At 50.5% G+C, this 27,070-nt stretch overlaps 1 protein-coding gene across 2 annotated transcripts in view; it reads right to left on the bottom strand.

Annotated features, from left to right (window-relative positions):
* PI4KA (phosphatidylinositol 4-kinase alpha) overlaps window positions 1-27,070 on the bottom strand; it is a 70,521-nt gene that overhangs the window by 13,605 nt on the left and 29,846 nt on the right. The window contains exons 23-43 of one of the 2 annotated variants that reach the window (XM_075568535.1): window positions 19,573-19,655; window positions 18,642-18,712; window positions 18,257-18,381; window positions 17,525-17,606; window positions 16,918-17,001; window positions 16,502-16,591; window positions 16,059-16,178; window positions 14,224-14,316; window positions 13,299-13,455; window positions 8,499-8,626; window positions 8,002-8,160; window positions 7,514-7,665; window positions 6,361-6,468; window positions 5,590-5,717; window positions 5,346-5,501; window positions 5,042-5,121; window positions 3,521-3,714; window positions 1,842-1,932; window positions 1,398-1,565; window positions 568-621; window positions 115-235 (exon numbers count right to left, since the gene is read on the bottom strand). In XM_075568535.1, the coding sequence (XP_075424650.1) occupies window positions 115-235; window positions 568-621; window positions 1,398-1,565; window positions 1,842-1,932; window positions 3,521-3,714; window positions 5,042-5,121; window positions 5,346-5,501; window positions 5,590-5,717; window positions 6,361-6,468; window positions 7,514-7,665; window positions 8,002-8,160; window positions 8,499-8,626; window positions 13,299-13,455; window positions 14,224-14,316; window positions 16,059-16,178; window positions 16,502-16,591; window positions 16,918-17,001; window positions 17,525-17,606; window positions 18,257-18,381; window positions 18,642-18,712; window positions 19,573-19,655 (2,444 nt within the window). The remainder of the gene's footprint in view (window positions 1-114; window positions 236-567; window positions 622-1,397; window positions 1,566-1,841; window positions 1,933-3,520; window positions 3,715-5,041; window positions 5,122-5,345; window positions 5,502-5,589; window positions 5,718-6,360; window positions 6,469-7,513; window positions 7,666-8,001; window positions 8,161-8,498; window positions 8,627-13,298; window positions 13,456-14,223; window positions 14,317-16,058; window positions 16,179-16,501; window positions 16,592-16,917; window positions 17,002-17,524; window positions 17,607-18,256; window positions 18,382-18,641; window positions 18,713-19,572; window positions 19,656-27,070) is intronic. The other variant, XM_075568536.1, reaches the window with a different exon arrangement.

The following is a 27,070-nucleotide window of genomic DNA, read 5'->3' as shown; positions in this document are numbered from 1 at the left end:
ACAAACATGTTCCCAGTGCATGGCTAGTTCCGGGACTAACCCTGCTAGAGGCCTAGGATTGTCCCGGTCAGTTTGTGGTCTCGGGGAGGGGGCCGGGAGAAGCTGGCTACTCACGGTCCTTCTGATGGGCTTCCTCGTCCAGGAAAATGTTGGTTTTCATGTTCCAGATGAACTGATGGGCCAGAAGCTGCGACTTGGCAGCTGCCCACAGGATGTACTCCCGCACGTAACCCATCTGCGTATACACACAGGCATGAGGTCACCCCCTCTGTATATAATCCTGAAGGGGCACTGCCATTCCCTTCAATGCCAGAGGGGGCGTGAGTCTTTAACACTAAAGGAGGTGGCCCCTAGACCATAGGTTAGTGTCCCAATCTTAGCTGGGTCTCCTCCTTTTCCCCACCACCTCTCTGGTACCCAGGAGGGAGATTATCATTAGGAAATGTTTAGGTAGAGATGGAAGTTTTAGGGGGTTTCAGGGGTGTGTGTGGGCCCCCGATAGATCAGCTGGCTGCAGGATGCTGGGAGGGAAGTCAGGGGGATGTGGGGAGGTAAGGGAGTCCTCACCTTGTCGTATCTCAGAGCTTGCACAATTTGTGGAATGTAGAACAGGATAGCGTCCTGCAAAAGGGAGCAGCACAATCACACACAGAATGTGCAGGGGGGGGGGGGAGAGCGAGGAGGGGGAGAGAGAGGAAGAGAGAGCGAGGAGGGGGAGAGAGAGGAAGAGAGCGAGGAGGGGGAGAGAGAGGAAGAGAGCGAGGAGGGGGAGAAAGAGGAAGGGAGAGCGAGGAGGGGGAGAGAGCGAAGAGGGGGAGAGAAGAAGAGAGAGCAAAGAGGGGGAGAGAGGAAGAGAGAGGGAGAGAGGAAGAGAGAGCGAAGAGGGGGAGAGAGAGGAAGAGAGCGAGGAGGGGGAGAGAGAGGAAGGGAGAGCGAGGAGGGGGAGAGAGAGGAAGAGAGCGAGGAGGGGGAGAGAGAGGAAGGGAGGGGGAGAGAAGCAAAGGGAGATAAAGAGAGAGGGAGAGAGGGAGAGAGGAAGAGAGAGGGAGAGAGAGGGAAGAGGGGGAGAGAGGAAGAGAGAGCGAAGAGGGGGAGAGAGAGCGAAGAGGGGGAGAGAGGAAGAGAGAGTGATGAGGGGGAGAGAGGAAGAGAGAGTGAGGAGGGGGAGAGGAAGAGAGAGCGAGGGGGGGAGAGAGAAAGAGAGAGCGAGGCAGCGAGGAGGAAAACGATAGGAGACAGAGGGAGAAAGAAAAGACGCCAGAGAGGGTGTAAGGGAGAGAAAGAGACAGGAGAGAGTACAAAAGGGATGCAGCGGCAGAGAGGAAGGGAGGAAATAAGGAGGCAGATTTACTGTAGAAAACAGACACACACGTGCTATAGGCGCGCACGCTTATTACCGGTGGGAATGATCGCAGCACTTTGACGCCGTACTGAGCGGTGAGCGGGTGCGGTGGGTACATGCTGGAAAAGTAGGAGAGCCCGGTGGGTGGGTCGGTCGGTGCCCAGCACAGTATGTGGCTGAGTTCGGGGGCATCTGCGTCTATCGTGTGCCACGTTACCAGGTACTGCGGGGGGAGAACAGGAAGCTCGTTACACCATCCCTGCCAGAGACTTGCCAACTTCCCCAGGGAGAGCACAGCACACGGTCACGACATGCCCCGGGGGAGATCTCCGAACACGTGTATTACATACGGTGCTGTATGCGGGGCACTTCCTGTGTAAATAACGCTTTGGGCACAGCAGTGTTTACACGGCTCTTCTCCGTCACACAAATACACATTGCTGCGTCCTCTCTGGGGCTTGGTGCCGATAACCGTGACTTCAGCCGGCTGAACATTTACCTTGATGGCCTCTGGGATGTCGCTGACCGCTCCGGGGTCCAGTCTCACAAGCCGGGTCACTTCCCCTCCAATGGCCTCTGTGTTTTTAAACCTGCCAACAAAGCACAATCCTGCTTAACATCACAGGGGGAGGATTACAGGAGAGGAATCACTTAACAGGTCTCAGGAAAAGGTCTATACCAGGGGTGGCCAAGTCCTGTCCCCAAGGGCCACCAACAGGTCAGGTTATCAGGATATCCCTGCTTTAGCACAGGTAGCTCAATCAGGGGCTCAATCATTGAGCCACCTGTGCTGAAGCAGGGATATCCCAAATACCGGAGCTGTTGGTGGCCCTTGAGGACTGGAGTTGACCTCCCCTGGTCGATACAAAGTCACATTTTTAGCACTTTATATTCACTGCAAGTGCAGGTCTCTGTGGGCAAAAGCACCTACAAGGGTGATCAATATCACATAAATGATATTATATATAGATTGCCCGTCGGTAAATCAAATCTTGCTGTGCACAGAAGGTTAATAATGAAAATAATAAAACATCAGTTATTCTCGACACATATTATTGCAGGTACTGATACCTTTTATTGGAGAGGTGTGGTTATTAAAGTATCAAAACCCAGCCTGACTTCCTTGTGCAAGTCACTCCGCTCTCCCACCGCAAATAAAATAGAGTGTGTGCTTTGTGAGGCAGGGACGCAATGTGCCGCGGAAGTCTGCGTGGTGTGCCAGACTATAAGGTAAGAATAAAGTATTCCGTTGTAATGGAGACAGACGAGTGTTTTTGTGGATATGGCCAGATGATTGGTTCATGAACCGGTCAGTCTGAGGTCCCGTGTGCTCACCCGGTGGGCAGCTGTACAGACAGGTAAGGGCCCTGTGTGTGTGAGGCGCTAACCTGGTGGGTAATATTATTATTAATAATAATAATAATAATAGCATGTTCTTGTATAGCGCTGCTAGTTTTACGCAGCGCTTTACAGAGACATTTTGCAGGCACAGGTCCCTGCCCCGTGGAGCTTACAATCTATGTTTTTTGGTGCCTGAGGCACAGGGAGATAAAGTGACTTGCCCAAGGTCACAAGGAGCCAACACCAGGAATTGAACCAGTGCTTCAAACTCTCAATGCCAGTCAGTGTCTTTACTCACTAAGCCGCTCCTTCTCACCTGTAGCTTTATAAACAGGTAAGGGCCCTGTGTGTGCGAGGTGCTCACCTAGTGGGCCACTATACAGACAGGTGAGGGTCTGTGTCTGGGGTCCTGTGTGTGTGTGTGTGAGGCGCTCACCTGGTGGGCAGCTGTATAAACAGGTAAGGGTCTGTGTTTGGGGTCCTGTGTGTGTGTGTGTGTGTGGCGTTCACCTGGTGGGCAGCTGTATAAACAGGTAAGGGTCTGTGTTTGGGGTCCTGTGTGTGTGTGTGGCGCTCACCTGGTGGGCCACTACACGGACAGGTGAGGGTCTGTGTTTGGGGTCCTGTGTGTGTGTGTGGTGCTCACCTGGTTGGCCACTACACGGACAGGTGAGGGTCTGTGTTTGGGGTCCTGTGTGTGTGTGTGGCGCTCACCTGGTGGGCCACTACACGGACAGGTGAGGGTCTGTGTTTGGGGTCCTGTGTGTGTGAGGCGCTCACCTGGTGGGCAGCTGTATAAACAGGTAAGGGCCGTGTGTGTGTGTGTGTGGCGCTCACCTGGTGGGCAGCTGTACAGCCAGGTGAGGGGAGATGCTCCACGCCAGGTTCACATTGTCCTTCCACTGCTTCTCGCTCAGGCTGATGTACTTGGATCTCCAGTTAGCCACACTGTTCTCACCGGTCTGATCCAACTCCAACTCGGGGGAGGACAGCGAGTTATACCATGTGGTCAGACGGTCAATCTCCGTGGCCTGGAGGGGCAGAGAAAGGACGTTTTAGACATTACACGGTCTGTACAAAGACATGAATACAGGGAGGTCCTTTCTAACTAGACTCCACTGATAACATTATTAGAGCCCAGTACAGAGATCCTGCACCTCAGATTCGGCTCCTGACCGTTCCACTTGATGCATCTTCCGAGTACAACCCTGAGGTTTTACACGCCTAAGCTCCCCCCTTTCTGGAGGGGCCAGCAATATGTTGCAACCCGGAAGATGCTTCCTCACCCCTCAGCACTGCAGGGGTTAATGGCTCTATCTATTGCCGGCTGCTTCATTTGTCAGCCCAAGGCGGCGCTTCCTTCCCCGTGGTCCTCGTACAATAACCCCCCAAGGAATCCGTGGGGGTCTGTAAGGTTTTTGTAGCCCAACGTTGGTGAGGAATTGAAGTTATAACAACGTGTAACGTAGCCAGGGTCCCCGGTGTCTGCATATAGAGGGCGGGCGTGCGGTCAGCCATGTAAGTACAGACGGTGCGTGTCGGATAGGAAGAGCCTCTAACTGCGCGTCTTACAGAAGCAATCCATGATGGCGATTTCATTTTTGTTAATATAGCATTGAAGCAGGGGGTCTCCGGAGCCGAACCCCGTAAATGTCAGCTCCGGGGACCCCCCAACTTCCGGAGATACTTACCTCTGCAGTAGGTGCCGGTAGCTGCTCTGGCTCAGCAAGCTGGGCATTAAAGTTTGTAGCTCCCGCGTCACATGGGACAATAGGAAGCTGCACCGATGACATCACAGCTTCCTATTGGCCCGCAAGGCCTGAGATCTCTGAACAGCGGACATATCGTGAACCCTGGTAGCGGAGGACAGCGGCTACCGGCAAATAATTCGCAGGTATCTCCGGAAGCAGGGGGCTGAAATTAACAGGGTTCAGGTGTGTGTGTGTGTGTGTGTCAGTGTGTGTGTGTGTGTCAGTGTGTGTGTGTGTGTGTGTGTCAGTGTGTGTGTGTGTGTGTGTGTCAGTGTGTGTGTGTGTGTGTGTCAGTGTGTGTGTGTGTCAGTGTGTGTGTGTGTCAGTGTGTGTGTGTGTCAGTGTGTGTGTGTGTCAGTGTGTGTGTGTGTGTGTGTGTGTGTGTGTGTGTGTGTGTGTGTGTGTGTGTGTGTGTGTGTGTGTGTGTGTGTGTGTGAGATATATCTCAAAGAAAATCTGTTGCCTTAAACAAGTGAATAATCCCGCGGCGCAGTGTCATTCATAGTCTGTAGTGTAATAATTGGTTCAAATGTTAAATTAATGCAATAATGAAAGTAACACAAATACTTGCAACAGTCTTGTAGTCGCACAGCGGGGGTTACGTTACCAGTAGAGAGAGCAGCAGAGTTCTCCTCTTCATATAGTATCTGTGTAGCTGGGTTCCCCGGTTTGATTTCTTGGCCATACCTGCAGGGAGAGAGGATCCACAGAAACTATTGTCCGTCTCTTGTACGTACCTCTCACAGTTACAGAGAGAGAAATCTTAGAGCCCACCTGGTCTGTGTCACTATGTGGGGGGGATAGGAACACACGCACTGGTGAGATTTAAGAGCTCCTGTGAGACAGGGTGACAGTGACAAGTGCAGCACGGCTTATGGAGGGACACAGCTGGAAGGGTCACTCGCACACACCTGATTTTTTGGAGATGGTGGACATGCCGCTGGAAAGGGGGTAAGTGTTTATCCAACCTTGAGCAGTCTGCTGGCGGGACCCCATCGTCACATCCAGAGTGCTGCGGGCGACGTCTGTCATCACGGACAGGCTGTTCACGGAGGGGTCCTGATTATCTGCACCGTAGAGAAAGTATGACCGTCGCATCTCATTCACAGCGGCCGGCACGTTAACGAGCTGCCGCGCCCTCGTGCCACGACTCACCGGACGGAACCAGCTGGTTGGCCGTGAGATACTTCTTGTCGGAGAACATGGCGGTCCAGAACTTGATCATGATGCTGATGTCTTCTCGCAGCTGCTTGTCCGCCTGGGTCGGGAACTTGGGAGGACAACTTCCCGGAGGCAAAAAACAAAAATCAATTCCTGCGTTATCGTCGCCGACCTGCGGTTAATGTGCTGGCCTCTGAAGTGTATGGGCCCTGATAGCGAGCCCAGCGCAAGGGGCTGCAGATGTAGCCGGCTTTGTCGTTGGCATGGAACGTCGGAAAGCCGAGGTGGTCCCCCATTCCTTTCAATGGGACCTGCTTCCTGGCCGGTAAGTCTGGCTACATCGGCATGAGAACTTTAGCTGCCGGGGACTGCGGCAATGAAAGGAAAACCGTACGTTTTCCCAGGTCACAAATTAAGCCACGGTGGTGAAATCTACCGCAAACACTACCAGGACCGGCTACTCTTCCCTTATCCCTTCGTATAGTTCCCTCTCACCGGTTTCTTTCTCCCCTTCCCGATTTCTCTCGTGACGATTTCATATTCGCGCGCCATTTACCGCGGTACCACAAATCTTCGGTACGTGCCGCTTACTGCCCTTTGTAGTTTTGAAAAGATATCTCCAAGAAATGTAAGTAATGGGCTGCGCGTTGCCCGCGTTGCTGCCGCTGAAAGGCGGTAAGAGGGGCCCCTGGCAGTGAAAGGGTTAACGCGCTCGGCATCTGAATCCTCACACCATACGGTGCCTTTACCGCCCCCTGCACCCACCTGAAGTAGTCAAACGCAGTGGAGTAGATTTTCTCCCTCAGGACGTTGCGGATGGTGGCGTTTTGAACCACGTCTGCATGCAACATGGACAGCCCGAGAGTCAGCAGCCTGGGGAAAGGACACGTGAGGGGAGAACGTGGCGAGAGAGCGAGGCGGGCGAGTGATGGGCGCGAGAGAGCGAGGCGGGCGGGCGATGGGCGCCAGAGAGCGAGGCGGGCGAGCGATGGGCGCGAGAGAGCGAGGCGGGCGAGGGATGGGCGCGAGAGAGCGAGCGGCGCGAGAGAGCAAGGCGGGCGAGCGATGGGTGCGAGAGAGCGAGGGATGGGCGCGAGAGAGCGAGGCGGGCGAGCGATAGGCGTGAGAGAGCGAGGCGGGCGAGCGATGGGCACGAGAAAGCGAGGCGGGCGAGCGATGGGCGCGAGAGAGCGAGGCGGGCGAGCGATGGGCGCGAGAAAGCGAGGCAGGCGAGCGATGGCGCGAGAGAGCGAGGCGGGCGATGGGCGCGAGAGCGAGGCGGGCGAGCGATGGGCGCGAGAGCGAGGCGGGCGATGGGAGCGAGAGAGCGAGGCGCGCGGGGAGGGGAGAGAGCGAGGTACGCGGGGAGGGGAGAGAGCGAGGTACGCGGGGAGAGAGCGAGGCGCGCGGAGAGGGGAGAGAGCGAGGCGCGCGGGGAGGGGAGAGAGCGAGGCGCGCGGGGATGGGAGAGAGCGAGGCGCGCGGGGAGGGGAGAGAGCGAGGCGGCAAGAGAGCGAGGCGCGCGGGGAGGCGAGAGAGCGAGGCGGCGAGAGAGCGAGGCACGCGGGGAGGCGAGAGAGCGAGGCGCGCGGGGAGGCGAGAGAGCGAGGCGCGCGGGGAGGCGAGAGAGCGAGGCGCGCGGGGAGGCGAGAGAGCGAGGCGCGCGGGGAGGCGAGAGAGCGAGGCGGGAGGGGAGAGAGCAAGGCGGCAAGAGAGCGAGGCGCGCGGGGAGGCGAGAGAGCGAGGCGCGCGGGGAGGCGAGAGAGCGAGGCGGTGAGAGAGCGAGGCGCGCGGGGAGGCGAGAGAGCGAGGTGCGCGGGGAGGCGAGATCGGACCACAACTACATACCCCCACTGGGTGTGCAAAGCCTCAAAAGCCCTATAAATATATACGCATTTCATAGGGAGGGGGGGCTCACTTGAATCGGGGTCCGATGGCCGCCACGTGCCGGTTCAGGTTGCCCTTACACCCCCCAATGTTCAGGGACAGCGAGCGCTGCAGGAGGCTGGAGAAGATTTCCACCTGATCCGAGCTGCAGTATTTCGCTATTTCAAATCTCTGCACCAGGAACTGAGAGGGGGGGAAAGGGGGAACAGGCAGATTGGGGAGAGCTCACTCGTGTCACTAAATGTGCAGCGAAGAAGCAAGGAGAGAAAGAGAAACCCAGCGAGAGGGAGAATGGAGCCGATCTCTCGCACAGCCGGGGATTGTCTGATTAATAGGATTGGGACGGCTACACCCAACGCAATAAAACCCGCGGGTCTCTAAACAGGTCTATGTCTGTGGCATCTCTACCCCATGAAATGCACAGGTGCCGCTGAGCGATTTGTAGGGGCTTTAGGATTTCTGCAGTTTAGACACTATGATATATCATACTGCACGCTGCGTGTGCACCGTCACACTCACATCGATCCAGATGAAATGGGGGTTCACCCCTGGGGGGCAGGGACGGGGCTGGCTCTGCTCCGAGGCTGCCAGGGGGTCCGCTTCCTTCTGCTCAGCCGAGAAGAGCCCAATCTTCTGCTCCACCGTCATCTGCCAGGCGCCCGCCATCTCCCGCATGAACTGCATAGAAACCATGACCTGTTACTGAGGCAGCCTTCAAAGAGGGGGCGGGGGGGGGGGGGGGGAGTAACGGTGCAGTAAGGACTGTGAAGCCCCCAGCACTGAAGGGCGCTGCAATAGTTATGTAACCTGACGCTTGAGGACCAGGGCAGACCCCTAGTGTTCCATCCATGGACACCTTTCAACCAATGTCTACACCCCCAGTTCTGACCTGAGGCTTCCTGCTCTTGGCTTGGCCCCCCAGGTGCTGTTTTTGGGGGTATCTGAGGGCGGGTCCTGTGATCCCCTCTGGTAAGTTTAGGTCACGGCTGCCCTGGAAGGAGATGGACTGCCCGTACCGGCACTTCGATCCCGTTCTTGGCCGCCAGCAGCCACTCCCAGCAGGCGATGGCCGTCTCTATGCCGTGGTCGGTGAACATGCGCAGGGAGGACCAGCACAGGTGATGCAGGAGCTGGGCATCGCACTCTGGGGAAACAGACCAGCGTCAGAACCGGAATGTGCCACGTTCCCAGCGTCGGCGAGTTACTTAACTACCCCGAACACCGGGCCCCCCGAACCTGCGCGTGCAAACGTACACGAACCTGCGCGTGGAAACGTACACGAACCTGCGCGTGCAAACGTACACGAACCTGCGCGTGCAAACGTACACCGCGCAATAAAATGTACCGTCCGGCTCATCTTATTTATGTAGCGCCAGTGTGTGGAGCGCTTTGCAAAATTACCACACAGGGAAAATAAAATACGAAACAATGCGGAGAAGGGAAGCAAGTAAATTACCCATAAGCCAAAGGGAGACCCTGGGCCAAAGAGCTTACAATCCAACTGGTGTATTCTCAGACTGAAGAACACATTAGGACCGGGGTTCTCAACTCCAGTCCTCAAGCCCTCCCCAAAGCAATCAGGTTTCCAGGATATTCCACCTTCAGCACAGGTGGCTCAATCAGTGGCCTGTGCTGAAGCAGGGACTGATAGAGCCACCTGAGCTGAAGCTGGGATATCCTTAAAAACCTGACCGCTTTGGGGGGGGGGGGGGAAACTTGAAGATTGGAGTGGAGAACCCCTGTATTAGGAGTAAACGTGCATTTATTAAAAAGGGAAGTGCTTTGGAGTCAGTAGGGTCGGCGTGGAGAATTGAATGAGATGCTTCTTTTAATAGGTGAATTTCCGCTGTTCTTTGAAGACTAAAGTGATGGAGAATATTGAGGGGGAGAGCGTTTCATGGGGAGGGGGAGAGCGTTTCATGGGGAGGGGGAGAGCGTTTCATGGGGAGGGGGAGAGCGTTTCATGGGGAGGGGGAGAGCGTTTCATGGGGAGGGGGAGAGCGTTTCATGGGGAGGGGGAGAGCGTTTCATGGGGAGGGGGAGAGCGTTTCATGGGGAGGGGGAGAGCGTTTCATGGGGAGGGGGAGAGCATTTCATGGGGTGGGGGAGAGCATTTCATGGGGTGGGGGAGAGCGTTTCTTGGGGTGGGGGAGAGCGTTTCATGGGGAGTGGGAGATTAGGGAGAAAGGTTTAAGACGGGAGAGGGCTGTAGAAGTAAAAGGTGCAGAGGAGTGTAACGAAGGATAAGAGGAGAGATATAAGGAGGTGCAGAGCAGTGTAACGAGAGATCAGAGGTGAGATATACGGAGGTGCAGAGGAGAGTAACGAGAGATCAGAGGTGAGATATATAAGGAGGTGCAGAGCAGTGTAACGAGAGATCAGAGGTGGGATATACGGAGGTGCAGAGGGGTGTAACGAGAGATCAGAGGTGAGATATACGGAGGTGCAGAGGGGTGTAACGAGAGATCAGAGGTGAGATATATATAGAGGTGCAGAGGGGTGTAACGAGAGATCAGAGGTGGGATATACGGAGGTGCAGAGAGGTGTAACGAGAGATCAGAGGTGGGATATACGGAGGTGCAGAGCAGTGTAACGAGAGATCAGAGGGGAGATATATGGAGGTGCAGAGATGTGTAACGAGAGATCAGAGGTGAGATATATATAAGTGCAGAGGGGTGTAACGAGAGATCAGAGGTGAGATATATGGAGGTGAGAGGAGTGTAACGAGAGATCAGAGTTGGGATATACGGAGGTGCAGAGGAGAGTAACGAGAGATCAGAGGTGAGATATAAGGAGGTACAGAGGGGTGTAACGAGAGATCAGAGGTGAGATATATGGAGGTGCAGAGGAGTGTAACGAGAGATCAGAGGTGAGATATATGGAGGTGCAGAGGAGTGTAACGAGAGATCAGAGGTGAGATATATGGAGGTGCAGAGGAGTGCAACGAGAGATCAGAGGTGAGATATATGGAGGTGCAGAGGGGGTGTAACGAGAGATCAGATGTGAGATATAAGGAGGTACAGAGGGGTGTAACGAGAGATCAGAGGTGAGATATAAGGAGGTACAGAGGGGTGTAACGAGAGATCAGAGGTGAGATATATGGAGGTGCAGAGGAGAGTAACGAGAGATCAGAGGTGAGATATACGGAGGTGCAGAGGAGAGTAACGAGAGATCAGAGGTGATATATACGGAGGTGCAGAGGAGAGTAACGAGAGATCAGAGGTGAGATATATAGAGGTGCAGAGGAGTGTAACGAGAGATCAGATGTGAGATATAAGGAGGTGCAGAGGAGAGTAACGAGAGATCAGAGGGGAGATATATGGAGGTGCAGAGGGGTGTAACGAGAGATCAGAGGTGAGATATATGGAGGTGAGAGGAGTGTAACGAGAGATCAGAGTTGGGATATACGGAGGTGCAGAGGAGAGTAACGAGAGATCAGAGGTGAGATATAAGGAGGTACAGAGGGGTGTAACGAGAGATCAGAGGTGAGATATACGGAGGTGCAGAGGTGAGATATAAGGAGGTGCAGAGCAGTGTAACGAGAGATCAGAGTTGGGATATACGGAGGTGCAGAGGAGTGTAACGAGAGATCAGAGGTGGGATATACGGAGGTGCAGAGGAGTGTAACGAGAGATCAGAGGTGAGATATAAGGAGGTGCAGAGGTGAGATATAAGGAGGTGCAGAGCAGTGTAACGAGAGATCAGAGGTGAGATATACGGAGGTGCAGAGGAGAGTAACGAGAGATCAGAGGTGAGATATGGAGGTGCAGAGGGGTGTAACGAGAGATCAGAGTTGGGATATACGGAGGTGCAGAGGAGTGTAACGAGAGATCAGAGGTGAGATATACGGAGGTGCAGAGCAGTGTAACGAGAGATCAGAGGTGAGATATAGAGGTGCAGAGGAGAGTAACGAGAGATCAGAGGTGAGATATAAGGAGGTACAGAGGGGTGTAACGAGTGATCAGAGGTGTGATATACGGAGGTGCAGAGCAGTGTAACGAGAGATCAGAGGTGAGATATACGGAGGTGCAGAGCAGTGTAACGAGAGATCAGAGGTGAGATATAGAGGTGCAGAGGAGAGTAACGAGAGATCAGAGGTGAGATATAAGGAGGTACAGAGGGGTGTAACGAGTGATCAGAGGTGTGATATACGGAGGTGCAGAGCAGTGTAACGAGGGATCAGAGATGAGATATACGGAGGTGCAGAGGGGTGTGCAGCCTTAAAAGGAAAGAATGAGAATGTTGTAGGTCAAGCATGTCAATATCGCGGCCCGCGGCCCAGCCAATATAACGGTGCGTCGGCGAGCGTGTGGGCGGCGGTAGCAATCGTGTGACCGGGAGTAGCGAGTACGGTGGCGGGCGGATATGGCAAGCACGGCTGAAGGAAGAGCTGGCCTGCTGGGGCTGGACGGTGGCCGGGCTCAGTCACCCTCTACTCGTGCCATGTGTGGGATGTGGAGAGGACAGCGGGGGAGAGGACAGCGGGGGAGAGGACAGCGGGGGAGAGGACAGCGGGGGCGAGGACAGCGGGGGCGAGGACAGCGGGGGCGAGGACAGCGGGGGCGAGGACAGCGGGGGCGAGGACAGCGGGGGCGGAGCCAACACCCCGGCGGAGAAAGCTTCAGAGACGTCTGTGGGACGGCCTCCTGCCTGGGAGCCTGGGAATAAGGCAAGGACAATATTTTTTTTGGGGGGGAGGACGAGGCCGAGATGATCATGGGGTGGGGAATATGATGATGGGGCATGGGGGCCAGCCTGGGCAGCTAATGATGGGGGGGCAGGGGTGGGGGATAAGATGATGATGGGGAATGGGGGCCAGCCTGGGGTTACCCACCCGGCCTCACCCCCTGCCCCTGTCACCCCCTGCCCCCCCCGTCACCCCATCACCCCCCCGTCACCTCCTGCCCCGTCACCCCCTGCCCGTCACCACCTGCCCCCCGTCACCACCTGCCCCCCCCGTCACCCCCTGTCCCTGTCACCCCATCACACCCTGCCCCCCCTGTCACCGTCACCCCCTGCCCCTGTCACCCCCTGCCCCTGTCACCCCCTGCCCCCCCATCACACCCTGCTCCCCTTACCCCCGTCACCCCCTGCCCCCGTCACACCCTACCCCCATCACCCCCTACCCCCGTCACCGTCACCCACTGCCACCGTCACCCACTGCCACCGTCACCCCCTGCCACCGTCACCCCCTCAAAATATAGCATTGCGGGAATGAGGTACCTGGAGTTTTTGTTTTTTTGCAGCCCACACAAACTTACACCGTGTTTATTTGGCCCGTGTTAGCCTTTGACTTTGACATGCTTGCTGTAAGTTATATGGAGATGAATAATAAGGCAGCAGAGAGAGCTCCGGAGATCAGAAGCAGATGCACGCATCGGAGAGCACGAGATGATTCGTGCAGCAGCATTTTGAATAGATTGTAAGGGAGAGAGATGTGAGGCAGGGAGGCCGGATACAGCAATGTTACAGGAATCCATGCGGGAGAGAACGAGGGCATGCACCTGTGTTTTAGCCATGGTGGCGCGGAGGAAGGGAGGAACGTTTGCAATGTTGCAGAGGAAGAAACAGCAAGATTTAGCAACAGCTTTTATATGAGGGGAGGAAGAAAGGGAGGCCAAAGGCCAAGAGACCCCACATGGCTCCCAACGTGGACATTCATCTGAAAGTATCCTCCCTCCAGCAGTGCATAAAGACTACAAACAGGGATGAGGGGGTTAAACATCTTGCAGTGTTTCACCTTGTTTATAGTGGGGCAGCCACTACAACTGGGAATAAAGGGGTTAAATAACTCAGTTTCTCGCACTCCCGCTTACCCTTGCTGCTGATAAGCATGGCTGTCAGTTTGAACATGACCTGAGTGTAGGCCTCCGGCTGGCCCGAGTCCAGAGCCTCATGCAGTCGCTTCATCATCAGCTTGTTCAGGTTACAGGTAGGTCCAGTGGGGTCAGAGAATTCAATCATTCCAGCGACCTGCCCGGTACACAGTGGCAGAGAGAGAGAGGCAGGAGAGAGAGATGGTGGGGAAGAGAGAGAGAGGTAGGAGAGAGAGATGGTGGGGAAGAGAGAGAGAGATATGGTGGGGAAGAGAGAGAGAGAGAGAGAGAGGCAGGAGAGAGAGATGGTGGGGAAGAGAGAGAGAGAGGCAGGAGAGAGAGATGGTGGGGAAGAGAGAGAGAGAGAGAGAGAGAGAGGCAGGAGAGAGAGATGGTGGGGAAGAGAGAGAGAGAGAGAGAGAGAGAGAGAGAGGCAGGCGAGAGAGATGGTGGGGAAGAGAGAGAGAGAGACTAAAAGAAAATCTCAGGCAGACTGCATCCTGCTCCTGTTCTAACACCAGTAGCCCATCCCTACACAGAATAGGCATACACTGACTAGATGATGTACAGTATCTACTGCAAAAAGATTATTGTACCAGCATTTAAAATGTGATTTATACCCTGGTTTGTTCTTCATGGTTTTACATTTTTGGTAAATTGGAGAATCCCAGGGGCAAATAATATCTGGGCCTGTGCTGCATTATTATGTTGCTGTGCAGAATATTTGCAGGAGAGCACTGATCTCCTAAAAAGCTTTCTGCATCGGATAAGGAGTGATGAGCAGCAGATCAAAATCCCCCAAATAACTAAAAGAATAGGCACTACTCGAAACAGAGCAATACATATAGAGGGCTCTCCCACGTGAAGCGGCGCCCTCCAGCAGCGACATGCCCCCTGCAGCGACAGGCCCCCTTGCCACTCTCACCTCTCCTGCATAGCGGTTGCGCAGGTTCAGAGACGCCATGAAGTTGGAGTAATCTTTCTTGACGCAGGCCGGACGCTCAGTCAGCTGGGTCACCTAGAGGGAGCGGGTTACGGACAGTCAGAAGGCTGAGGTTGTCTGGTCCGCAGATGCAGCAAATCCGAGGTTACAGCAGGTAGAAGAGGTGGGCGCAAGCGGAGGGAAGGATCAGATGGTGGGACAATGTGTTAAGAGTCTGTTACTGTGTAACCACTCGAGAACTTGTCCCTAAGGTGGAGAGTTTCCATGAAGTAAGAAATCCAGCTTGCCGTTTGGTAAGCTCACCCTCATGTATGTACTGTAATAACCAGAGGTGTCGCCAGCATTACTGCAACCAGTGGCAGGTGTAAAAATCTGCCACCCATAAGCACTTACCATGGTGCTCCCCGGGCCACCGCCTCCTGCAACGCAGCCCTCATCCTCCTTGACGTCACACGGCGTTGAGTTACCTTGGCAACGTGATGCTGTGACGGTGACGCAAAACAAATGTATTGCCGCCGTCGCGTGTGCTTATAGTAGAAGCGATGCAACGGCTTGGTCGCGAGCGCTGGAAGTCAATTCGATTTTTCCAGCGACCGCAGCGTGACGTTATCGTCGCGTCGCTGTTGCCGGCACTATAAGCCCTAAGAATGTTCTTTTGTACCCTAGGTGGGCGTCATGCAGATCAGAATGCTGATAAAGTGTAGCAATGATTTCGCCCCCAGAGGAGGCTGCATGAACATCTGAGGTACATAGAGACCAATCACTTTGGGCCTCTAAACTAGAAGTTTGTCATCACCCGTTATAACACCGGCCAGTGGTAAATCCCAGGCATCATTTGTCTCAACTGGACCGTGGCGATTTCTTGGTGAATAACACTAGTTTATATTCACACACACAACGGAATAAACCACGTACACAGCCACAAAAACAGGCGAGGAAATACGTCACGTTACACAACACACACACACACGAGCTGTACACAAACGCTGTGTTTCTTTGTGTGGCAATTTTCTTTTGCCTACGGTTTATTCCAGTAGCCAAACAGGAGTTACTCATCGTTACCCGCCCGGCAGCAGTGAATTTGAAAATTCGCCGCCCCTCGGCACGTACATGTGTCCTGCCGCCTCCTTGCTGCCGCCTTCTATCGCCTTTGGAATCGCAGCATCAAACACCGCCGCAAACGTCATCAACGTGACGGCGCATGGCCATGGCAATGAGACTCTGTGTGACGTCACGGTGGGGCGTCTGCTGCGCCAATTGACGCTGGGATTCCAAGGGAGATGGAGAGCGGCTCCAAGGAGGCGGCAGGACACATGTAAGTGAGTTCCCATTAGGCCCGAGAGCGCGGAAAATGTATATGGGGGTGGAAATTTTTGTCGCCCAAGGCCAGGGCCTAAGAATGAGGCCCCGCTGCCTGCGCTGCACGCGCGCCTGTGAGGCTGGCGGCGTATGCAGCAGAGTTCCCCGGTCTGCAGTGAGCTGCAGAGGGAAAGACGGGGGAGGGGAAGGGGGGGCGCAGCCATGACGTCACCCGGCAGGTTCGACCTCGTTGGATGAACCGCTGGGGGGCGTGGCCTAGCGCTCCATCGCGTGTCCTGCTCTCAATTCTTTTGAGAGCAGGAGTTTCTCTCTTTGCAGGGCGGCGGTCCCGGCCCCATTGTGGGGCGGCTCTTGTCCCTGCCACAGCGGGCGCTGCAGTAGCCAGCGGGGACCTGGTCTAACGGGAAATCCGCTACTGCCGCCCAGTGACATGGTGTAAAGACCGAGGATCATTGCTCAGACATATGTATTACTGCGATGTGGCCATTGTGACTCACCCCCAGGGTGGTGCTCTGCCTGTTGTATCCAGCAAAATGCAGGATGCTCTCCGTGGCCATGGCGAGGCCGGTGTGCTGGGAGAGGCCGGACACCCAGTTCTGATGCTTGTTCAGGTATTCCTGGCAGAAAAAGATCAAAACGCGTCGGAAATCTCCCCCAAAACATTGCACTCACGGAGTCTCTCCGCTAAGCTGTGCTTCCCACCACGGAGTATGTAGATCAGGGGAGGGGGGCAACTCCAGTCCTCACGGGCCCCCAACAGGTCAGGTTTTCAGGATATCCTTGTGTCAGCACAGGTGGCTCAATAAGTGCCGCAGTCTGTCTTCGACTGAGCCACCTGTGCTGAAGCAGGGATATCCCGAAAGCCTGACCTGTTGGTGGCCCTGGAGGGCTGGAGTTGTCCCCCCTCTGCTTTGGAGTAATGTCCCTAGGACGTTCATACCTGCAGGTGGGATTTGGTCACAGACGGGGCCCACTTCATGGCTTCCTGCAGAATCATTCCACAGCGCGCGGCAAAGTCCTTGACAATGCTCTGCAATTAATCAGAAGGTTACAAACGATGTTTTGGGATTCAAACACGGAACGCCTGCCCCCCCCCCACCCCACCCCCTCCCACGTAGGGTGCAGAGGAGCTCCCCGACACGTCTGCATCATGAATATACATTCATTTAATTCCGATTACAATAACACCTCTTGGATCTTGGATCCAAGCTGGGTAAAAGTGGAGTTTATGATAGCCCTGCGAGGGAACAGGACCAGCGTTCCAGGGAACCAGACTGCAACGGGTACTGCGGTATTAGAAATGTCCCTTCAATACAACTTCAACAGCACAGTAATGAGGGGTGCGCTGCGGCTTACCTCTCGGGCCTCGTACGTATCAGGGACGGTGATTCTGTAAGGGGCGTCTGGAATGTCATAATATGGTTGGTCCTTGTGGATGTCCTGAAAGAGATGATGTCTGTCAAAGAACTGTAGGGAGTAGTGTATCACCAGATCATGGGAGGCTTACGGTAATAATATCGGTTCCACCAGCCCTAGCAATCGCTGTATTTATTAGCGTGGTTGTACTCTTATGGCAGACCAGCGGAAAGAACCCGGCGTTGCCAGGAAATTCGAAGAAAGCAAAAAAATACTGAGTTTTATAAACGGATAATTGTATTTTTTAGTTTATTAATGAAAAAGAAAATGTTATGTATTTTTAATACTGTTCGGTAAACTATATTTTTGTTTCTTCCATCAGGCGCAAAGGTCATCAGTGATGTCATTGCTGATGTCATCCAAACAGACAAAAAACGGCTTCTTGATCTCAGGAACCATCATGCAAAATTTGGTTACGATATCTTAAGAGGTGACAATATGCATGGGGAACAGACAGACAGGATTCCAGAATATATACTGTAGTAGATTCAGCTCACGCAAGGGGAATGGAGCCCATCACCAAGGGCTCAAACACAGAGCCACGTACCGCGCTGAGCGAGAGGGACAGGGTCTGCAGGATGTCCAGCATGGTTTTCAGCACCGTACCGCTCCACAGCAAGTGAGGGAACCTGGGAACAGAAGAGGCCCACACACAGGCAATTATATTATTAGTAATCCCGACCTTATTTATAACACAGGTCTCTATATTTATATAAAGCTGCGTAATGTGGCAGGCATAAGCTTAGAGTTCCACGTTAAAATGGATATGAAGCAAAAGGACACACTGTGTGCTCATTTGCATGTCCTTACCCAGAATCCCTGGCTGCAGTGGAATGCCAAGAGATAATGCGGAAGGGGCAGGGTTGCAGTCTTGTCTGAGACATGTGACTGTGCTCACACGTGGTATTTTTATGTGCTATATTTATATCCTAAGCATGTTTATAGAAAGACTTAGTTGTACTTGTCTTTTTCATCCTAACCTTATTTGGTAAAATGTGCATTGTAATCATTTAGAACAAACTAAAAACAGGAAAAACCCTATTCGTATTCACAGGAACAAGCCTCCCAAATAGTACTGCACCAGTTTAACCAGTGTCAGAGGATGCCACATGATATACGCGGCTTTGCACTGCACACGCTTCCTGCCCGGGGAGGAAGGAACACCGATTCCTGGTACCTCTGTGTGTAGGGCTCTTCACTGCCAGCAGAGTCCTCTGTAGGACATTCAGAGGGGATGTGAGCGAGATCTTATCTCAGGGCGTAAGAGGTGATCACTCACTTGTCCACCAGCCCCGACAGGTACTTGTCCGCCACGCGCCGGATGCGCTTGTGGATGTGATTGAAGTTCACCAGCAGGAACTGAGCGTGGCGCTCCAGCTCCTCCTCGTTCTCCTTCGTTTTGGGCTGCGAGCAAAGAGGCCACGTGAGAACGAGTGGGGCGGGAAGGTAGGACGGGCGCCGGTGGCAGCTATTAGGTATCTCAATTTCTAGTAAGGGGTGGGTGGGGGGTATACACCAGTAGGAAGAAATGTCCATTAAAGTAAGTGTTGTGTAGATCTGATATCTTTATTTTATTGGCTAAATGAAATGTAAATCTCTCTTTTGAGACCGCTCGCTTCCCTGATGGAAACGTGTGTGTGAGTCGGCCACTGTAGCGCTCTCACCTTGTCCGCCATCAGTGCCAGGAAAGCGTCAAACACTTTATCTGCCACGGCAACGACGCACTGCACCATCCCTGCAGGAGACGGAGGACAGACGGAGGACAGGCTGTGATATACTCCACACAAAGCACAGCCTGAAACCCGGAGACAAGCATCTAACGTCCCTCACATCTGACAACTAATGGCTAAAGGATCCTCTAAAACAGGGGTGGCCAACTCACGTCCTCAAGGGCCCCCAATAGGTCAGGCTTTAAGGATATCCCTGCTTCAGCACAGGTGCGCAATCAATGACTGATAGAGCTACTTGTGCTGAAGCAGGGAGATCCTGAAAATCTGCCCTGTTGGTGGCCCTTGAGGACTAGAGATGGCCCGTCCTGCTCTAAAAGGACGTTTATTTTTCCCTTTTCCCCTGTAACCATTTAAAAAAAATGTTAAAAACATAAAAAAGTTAAAAACATTCAGTATCTGGATAGATTGCACGACCGGTGGACGTGAGGTTAACTCCTGAACGCCGGATCGATGCAAGTTTTAGTTAGCCCGTGTCACGCACAGCAGAAGCGCGGCGACATTCACTTGTCTATATCCTGCAACTTCAATAAGGCAGCTCATGGCGGCCACTACAATCCATCCATACGGAACGCCATCCGCGGGGATTAGGGGATTTCAATACAGTAAATCCAACAGGTGAACAATGGATACGTAAATATGAAACCTGATAAAGGTAAAGCAAGGATAAAAAGAGCAGAGGAAAGTCATTATTTAGCGGTTTCTAATAGCCATTTAACCGCCTTCGCTTCCACGAACATTTTGAAACGCCCCACATCTGGCAGCAAGACGCTAAATTCAGACCTCCCCACAAAATAAAAGCAGCTGGCGGCATTATTCCCGCGGCGTGGTTGAAAGCACAGCGCTATAAGACAGACACAAACCGTACCCGACTTATCCTTCTGGATAGCTTTGTCCTCAAAGTAAAAGAACATGAGCTGGAAGCGATCCTTATCCGTGGCGTTCAGGACCCTGTGATGGCGAGAGAGAGGGTCTCATTAGGGCAGGGGTGGCCAACGCCAGTCCTCAAAGGCTACCAAGGGGTCAGGTTTTAAGGATCTCCCTACTTCAGCACAGGTGGCTCAATCAGTGGGTCAGTTGTTGACTGGCCAACTCCAGTCCAATAGGGTCACCAACAGGTGAAGTTTTAAGGACATTCCAGCTTCAGCACAGGGGGTTCAATCAGTGGCTCAGATTGAGCCACCTGTGCCGAGACCGAGATATCCTGGCCTGTTGGTGGCCCTTGAGGACTGGGAGTTGGCTACCTCTGCATTAGAGGTTCCGAGTAAAGGAGAACGTGACGAAAGAGCCGAGCAGAGTTACAAATAAGCGTTCTTGATTTGAGCTTCAGCTGCAGGACCCAAGAAACTGTGGTGACAGAAGAGAACAGCGTGACAGAGATAGAGACCTTTGAAAAGGGACTCTTTAATTTTGTTACAGGCATTAGCTGAAAAAAGGGCATAACGTAAATAAGCAGAAAATACAATGTTGCCAATCTAAAGTACACGCAACCCAAATTCCTAATGTCAGATGAACCAAGTATGAGGGCGTGCTGACTGGCACGGACAATGTCACAGTCTATCGGTGCCCCCCCCATTATTCTCAACAGATTGATTTTGCCTAAAAAGTAATAATAAGTGTTGCCGTCAAAGTTAAGTGCCCTGGGCTTAATGGGATAGTATGTATGTATGTCTTTATTTGTATAGCGCCATAAAATGTACATAGCGCTTCACAGTAGTAATACATGTCATATAAATAACAAATATAAATAACAGATCATGGGAATAAGTGCTTCAGACATACTTTAAAAGTAACATTAAGGAAGGAGTCCCTGCTCCGAGGAGCTTACAATCTAATTGGTAGGTAGGGAGAACGTACAGAGACAGTAGGAGGGAATACTAGTAAGTGCGTCTGCAGGGGGCCAAGCTTTGTGTCATGTGTCATGTGTCATCCAGTGCTACTCATATGCTTCTTTAAGCAGATGTGTCTTAAGGTGGGTCTTAAAGGTGGATAGCGAGGGGGCTAGTCGGGTATTGAGGGGAAGGGCATTCCAGAGGTGTGGGGCAGAAAGTGAGAAAGGTTTAAGGCGGGAGAGAGCTTTAGATACAAAGGGGGTAGAAAGAAGACATCCTTGAGAAGAACGCAAGAGTCGTGATGGTGCATAGCGAGAAATTAGGGCTGAGATGTAATGAGGGGCAGAAGAATGTAAAGCTTTAAAAGTGAGCAGTAGAATTGAGTGTGAGATACGCGATTTAATCGGAAGCCAGGAGAGGGATTTCAGCAGGGGAGACGCTGAGACAGATTTAGGAAAGAGTAGAGTGATTCTGGCAGCAGTGTTTAGGATAGATTGTAGGGGATATCATATGAGAGAAAAAAGGACCCAGTCTTCCAGCACTCTGTCACAACAAATGTAGAATTATAAAATTAAAATACTTTATTGATAACCAAGAATAAAAAATAGGGTGTTAAAACGTAATTAAACCGTTTAATTACGTTTTAACACCCTATTTTTTATTCTTGGTTATCAATAAAGTATTTTAATTTTATAATTCTACATTTGTTGTGACAGAGTGCTGGAAGACTGGGTCCTTTTTTCTCTCATATGATATTATTAGTCTCCATCCAGTCAGCACCTCACTGTGGTTAGCATAAGCTGTGCGGGTTTTTTCTGTGTGTATTAGATTGTAGGGGAGACAGGTGAGAGGTAGGAAGGCCGGACAGCAGGAGGTTGCAGTAATCGAGACGTGAGAGAATGAGGGCCTGAGTCAGAGTTTTAGCTGTTGAGTAACAGAGGAAAGGGCGTATCTTTGTGATATTGCGGAGGAAAAAGCGACAAGTTTTAGAAACATTTTGAATATGAGAGGAGAATGAGAGAGAGGAATCAAGTGTGACCCCTAGGCAGCGTGCTTGGGCTACTGGGTGAATGATCGTATTTCCAATAGCAATGTGGAAGGATGTAGTAGGGCCAGGTTTGGGAGGTAGTATAAGGAGCTCTGTTTTTGCCATGTTAAGTTTCAGTCGGCGGATGGCCATCCAGGATGATATTCCAGAGAGGCATTCAGAAACTTTGGTCTGTATAGCAGGTGTAAGGTCAGGGGTTGAAAGGTAAATTTGTGTGTCGTCAGCATAGAGGTGATATTTAAACCCAAAAGATGTGATTAGGTCACCTAGAGAGAGTGTGTAGAGAGAAAAGAGAAGGGGTCCCAGGACAGAGCCCTGGGGTACCCCCACAGAGAGATCAATAGAGGAGGAGGAGGTCTTAGCAAAAGAGACACTGAAGGTACGATGGGAGAGGTAAGAGGAGATCCAGGATAAAGCTTTGTTCCGAATACCAAGAGTATGGAGAATGTGAAGGAGAAGAGGGTGGTCCACGGTGTCGAATGCTGCTGAGAGGTCGCGTAATATGAGCAGAGTGTAATGACCTCTGTCTTTGGCAGCGTGGAGGTCGTCAGTTATTTTAGTGAGGGCTGTTTCAGTAGAGTGAGCAGTGCGGAAGCCAGATTGTAGAGGGTCTAGTACAGAATAGGTGTTGAGAAAGTGTAGCAATCGAGAGAATACAAGACGTTCAAGGAGTTTGGAGGCAAAAGGCAGGAGGGAGACAGGTCGATAGTTAGAAGGACAGGTAGGGTCAAGCTTGCTGTTTTTGAGTAATGGTATAACGGTTGCATGCTTGAAGGATGAAGGAAAGGTACCAGAGTAGAGGGAAGAGTTAAAGATCTGTGTGAGCATAGGGATTATAGAAGGAGCAAGAGGTTTTAGGAGATGGGAGGGAATGGGATCAAGAGGGCAAGTGGTAGAGGGAGAAGAGGAGATCAGCAGTGATACATCCTCCTCCGAGATAGCAGAAAAAGAGTCAAGAAAGACAGGAGGAGAGTTGGGAAGCATTGTGGGATGGGAGGAGGCAACAGATGGGATGTTCTGCTGTATGGACTCCACCTTTTTCTTAAAAAAGTCAGCAAAGTCCTGAGGTGAGATGGAGGAAGAAGAGGAGGCAGCTGAGGGTGGTTTGAGTAGAGAGTCAAAGACAGAAAAGAGACGGCGTGGGTTAGACTTGTGTGTGTTGATTAGTGATGAAAAGTAGGTTTGTTTAGCCTGAAAGAGGGCAGAGTTGAAACAGGATAGCATAAATTTGTAGTGAATGAAGTCTGCGAGCGTATGAGATTTCCTCCAGAGGCGTTCAGAGGAACGAGTGGAGGAACGCAGCATGCGTGTGTGGGAGTTTAGCCAGGGTCTGGGGTTAGAAGGGCGAGGACGGCAGAGAGAAAGTGGGGCATGAAGATCAAGTCCGAAGTGTTTACCGGATTCCCAAAAGGGGTCTTCCCCGTCGGGATTGAGAATCTCAGGTTGTCTTAAGTATTGCGAATCTCAGTGGGGAACACGCCCTAGGTATAGGTCCACGGTAAGGAAAATTCGTTTTTCCCCCAAAAAGTTTTGTTAGGTTGTCAGTTGTATATAAAGGTTGGACACCTTTTTAGAAAGGAAAGGTATACAAGGATATACCAAATAAGTAAACATGGGAAGGATGTTGATCCAGGGATTAATCCGATTAGCAATTCTTGGAGTCAGGAAGGAATTTATTTTCACCTTATGAGATATCATTGGATGATATGACGCTGGGGATTTTTGTTTGCCTTCCTCTGGATCAATAAGCAAGTATAGATATAGGATAAAGTATCTGTTGTCTAAATTTAGAATAGGTTGAACTTGATGGACGTACTGTACGTCTTTTTTCAACCTCATCTACTATGTAACTATATATTTTGAAAGGTTTGTCAGTCATATATTATGTTAAAAGGGTTGTTTACTTGCGTAATCCCTGTGTGTGGTAGTATAAATCTCTGGATTTTCATGAGGTTTTGTAGCAGAGTTTATGCTTGGTATTTCCCGGCTAATCAACTCTGCAGAGTCAGAAACCTTATCTTTCCTTTCCCCACAGCAATACAGTAAGTGGCTATGAGTCAGATTCTGATACAGAAGTAGTCTCGTGCCGTTAATTAATTGTTGAGCCCTTGACAAGAGCTGTAAAAACAGACCTGAACAACCCAATACATTTACCTGAGTGAATCCTACCTATGTGCAAGTCTTGCGTGAGAATTGAATAATGGGAATGCCAGTTTATTATATCTATACAAAATACCATCCAGAAACTTGCAAGTTCTTACAAAAATGGAATCTAATTAATTGTCCGGGCTGAAGTTTAATTTTTATTTAAAAAGGTGTATACCCTCACTACAACATGAACTAATCAACACTGGGCAGAGGATGGTTTTGGTGTCCATGGAGAGAGAGGAGGACAAAGAAAGGGCAATGCGGAAAGATCATTTGATCTTTGCCATTTTTGTAATCAGCCCGGTCACTGGAAAAATAAGGGTCCTTATCGTACTGGCCAGTCAATGGGTTCCCTTAACCAGGCTGACATTTCTTTCCACCCCCTCAATTTCCACATCGATTGAGAGAAACAGAATCAAAGCAGCGTGCAGAATAGCAGCCCAGAACAGTAGTCCTCCCTTTCCCTGCAGTTATGAACGCGCATCTCTTGCGTTTTCTGTTCTCTAGAGGATTGTGGCTTTTCCCTCTTAAGGTTGAGTGGTCCTTTGATTTTATATTTTTTTGTCGTTAACTTTATATTACATATTTTCCCTTTCTTGCATTTGCTTTTTATATTTTGCACTGTATTAAGGAAGCGCCGGGCAGTTTATTTCTGTTTCCTAGTTATGAACGCGCAACAGAGAAATAACGAACAGAACACATTCCAGACACGAAAGTTAACAAGAGCTCAAATTATTTTTAAAATCAGGTTTTGTTGTTGTTTTTTGTTAAGTTGGGTGTCTGTGTATAAGAGAAGTGGGAATTATGTTAGTTTGTGTCTGTGTTCTCAGAAGTTAAGTATGTTTATAATATATAATGTTTAGGATTGCAGTGTAGTATAATAGTTTAACACACATTATTAATTCAAGTATTTTACTTTTGCTGTTCTAATCCAGCAATTAATATTTAGAATACAGTATTTTCGTAGGAACAGTTCAGTCTTGCCCAAGGACATTTGGCAGAACGCCCAGACAGCTGGCTATACACCCAGAACTGTGTCACAGGTTCTGATACTATATTATTAATTAAAACTGAGTGATACGGAGTATGTATGTCTTTATTTGGATAGCGCCAAGAGTGTGCTCAGCGCTTCACAAAGAAAACAGTACAGGAAATTAGTGTGAAGTCAGATACGGAATCACTGTAGAAGTTTCAAATTACCATATAACATTTTTTTTTGTAGGTTTGTTCATTCTGATATTTTTTAGAAAGATCAAAGTAGGTATGTACTAAATAACTAAATGTTTTATAGTGGTGCAGTAAGAAGTGTATTATATGCCTTCAATGCCCCACTTACAGTGTTATTTTTGTTTAGGTTTTCTGCTTTCTTAGCACAAATAAAAGTGGAATGCAAAACTATTGTATGGGTTGTACAGAATGTTAATGGAGAACTAGAATTTTTTCTTGTTGCTGTTTTATTTCTGAAGTCCAACACGCACCATTTTTCTACTGTAAATGTAACTAAATGACATTTTATAACTGCTGACCATTATCTTTCCAAAGGTGTCCCACCTTGAATCCCACGTCTATAACCTCATCTTAAAGAATGGATCTCTGAGCAATCCAGATTTTAATTTGTATTTTGATGGTTCCTGTCAGAGAGATACAGCAGGATAATTTGGTGTCAGATTATATTTGTTCCCAGCATGAGGTTTCATCTCCTACCTTGGGGTTTCAGGGGTTTCTTACATCTGCAGGATCCCCCATTGCCAATGCCACATATGTTAAAGCCCTTCCACAGGCTTTACTTTTACCACAAGCAGTAGCTATTGTTAAGTTCGCTGCTTATACAAATCTCAAAGATCCTATTTCCCAGGGTAATTGTGCTGCAGATCAAGCAGCCAAGCGTGCGTCTTAGCCGCCAATATTTTAATTGCCACAGAAACACCCACACCACAACCTACCTCCCTACCCATTGACCATCATTTTTATCAGAATCTTTTACACCATGAAGCCGATTGGTTGTAACCACGGGGGGCTAATCATGATGACACCTATGTTTGAACAGAGCCCAATGGTCTCCCGGCTTTTCCATCGTCCTTATTGCCATGCATTGTTCGCATGGCACATGGTTTGCATGTGAACAAAGAGGGGATAATTTACATTGTTTCCCGTGATTGGTGGGCCCCCGGACTTGCTAAGGCAGCAACTGACATGTTCTGTGGCTCTTATGTCCATCTGTAGCACACCTACTCGTAAACATAAATGATCTCCGTATGAGATACTTATGGGAAGACCTATGACCACCAGTAATTCAAAGGAACTAATTATTAAGGACCTGTAATCTGTGATGAAACAATTAGGAAATATTGCATGCAACCAACACAACTTTTGCAGTCTCTCCATGCACAGGTCAAAGCTGTACAGCCTACATCCAAGAACCTGAAAATGCACCTACTCGAGCCTGGAGACTGGGTGATGGTCAAATCGTTTCAACGAAATCACGAGTTGCAGCACCTTGTGGGTCCATGCGACTCATTGTAAAGTGGTCTCCCCCATAAAGGATCCATTTACTCAAGTTTTCAAATAACCAAAAGAATAAGAACTTTGCAATTTAAAACTACTGCTGAATTATTGTATATTTACATTTTATTTTTTTCTATGTTTAACATTTCAGATAATAACACCTGGCACAGGACTTTGACCAGAAATCACAAAACAGATCAGTGGATCCTGGTTGGGTTACTATTGGGGGTTATTTTTGTTCTTTATCTGGTAACTAAACGAAAGGGTTACGAAAATGAAAGGGTTCCGATTCAAATATATCTCTATGGTTGTTAGGCCATTTGGGGATAGCAGAAGAGAGAAATGTGTTGCTAGCTATAGCACATAAGGTGGCCCTGAGTATTAATATTCACCAATATATAAATAATAAGAATAACCTTACAAAACAGAATGGCCCTAGATTATTTACTTGCTGCCAAAAGATGGGATATGTGCTTTAGTAGGTGAGGAATGTTGCACCTTTGTATCCGACAGTACGGCTAATATTGCACATCATATGCTAGGGATAGAAGAAGTAGTGTACAAGTTGGAAGACTCTTTGAATGTATCATATAGCTGGGACTTGGGACTAGGCACATGGTTTGGATCACTGGCAGCGAAACTGGTGTAAAGACTGATTATATCTGTATGTGTTTTTGTCGTCATATTAATTGTTATCTCTTGCATTAAAGGACTGATCACCAAGCTGACCTCTCAAATCATTCCCTCCATGCCCCTCCAAGAAGATATATATGAAGACCAGACAGAAACACCTCTAATGCAAAAAATACTTTCCTGATGTGATCCAACGATAA

The sequence above is a fragment of the Ascaphus truei genome, chromosome 13 (assembly GCF_040206685.1).
Source record: "Ascaphus truei isolate aAscTru1 chromosome 13, aAscTru1.hap1, whole genome shotgun sequence".
Classification (NCBI taxonomy): Eukaryota; Metazoa; Chordata; class Amphibia; order Anura; family Ascaphidae; genus Ascaphus; species Ascaphus truei.
This window is presented reverse-complemented; position numbering and strand designations above follow the sequence as displayed.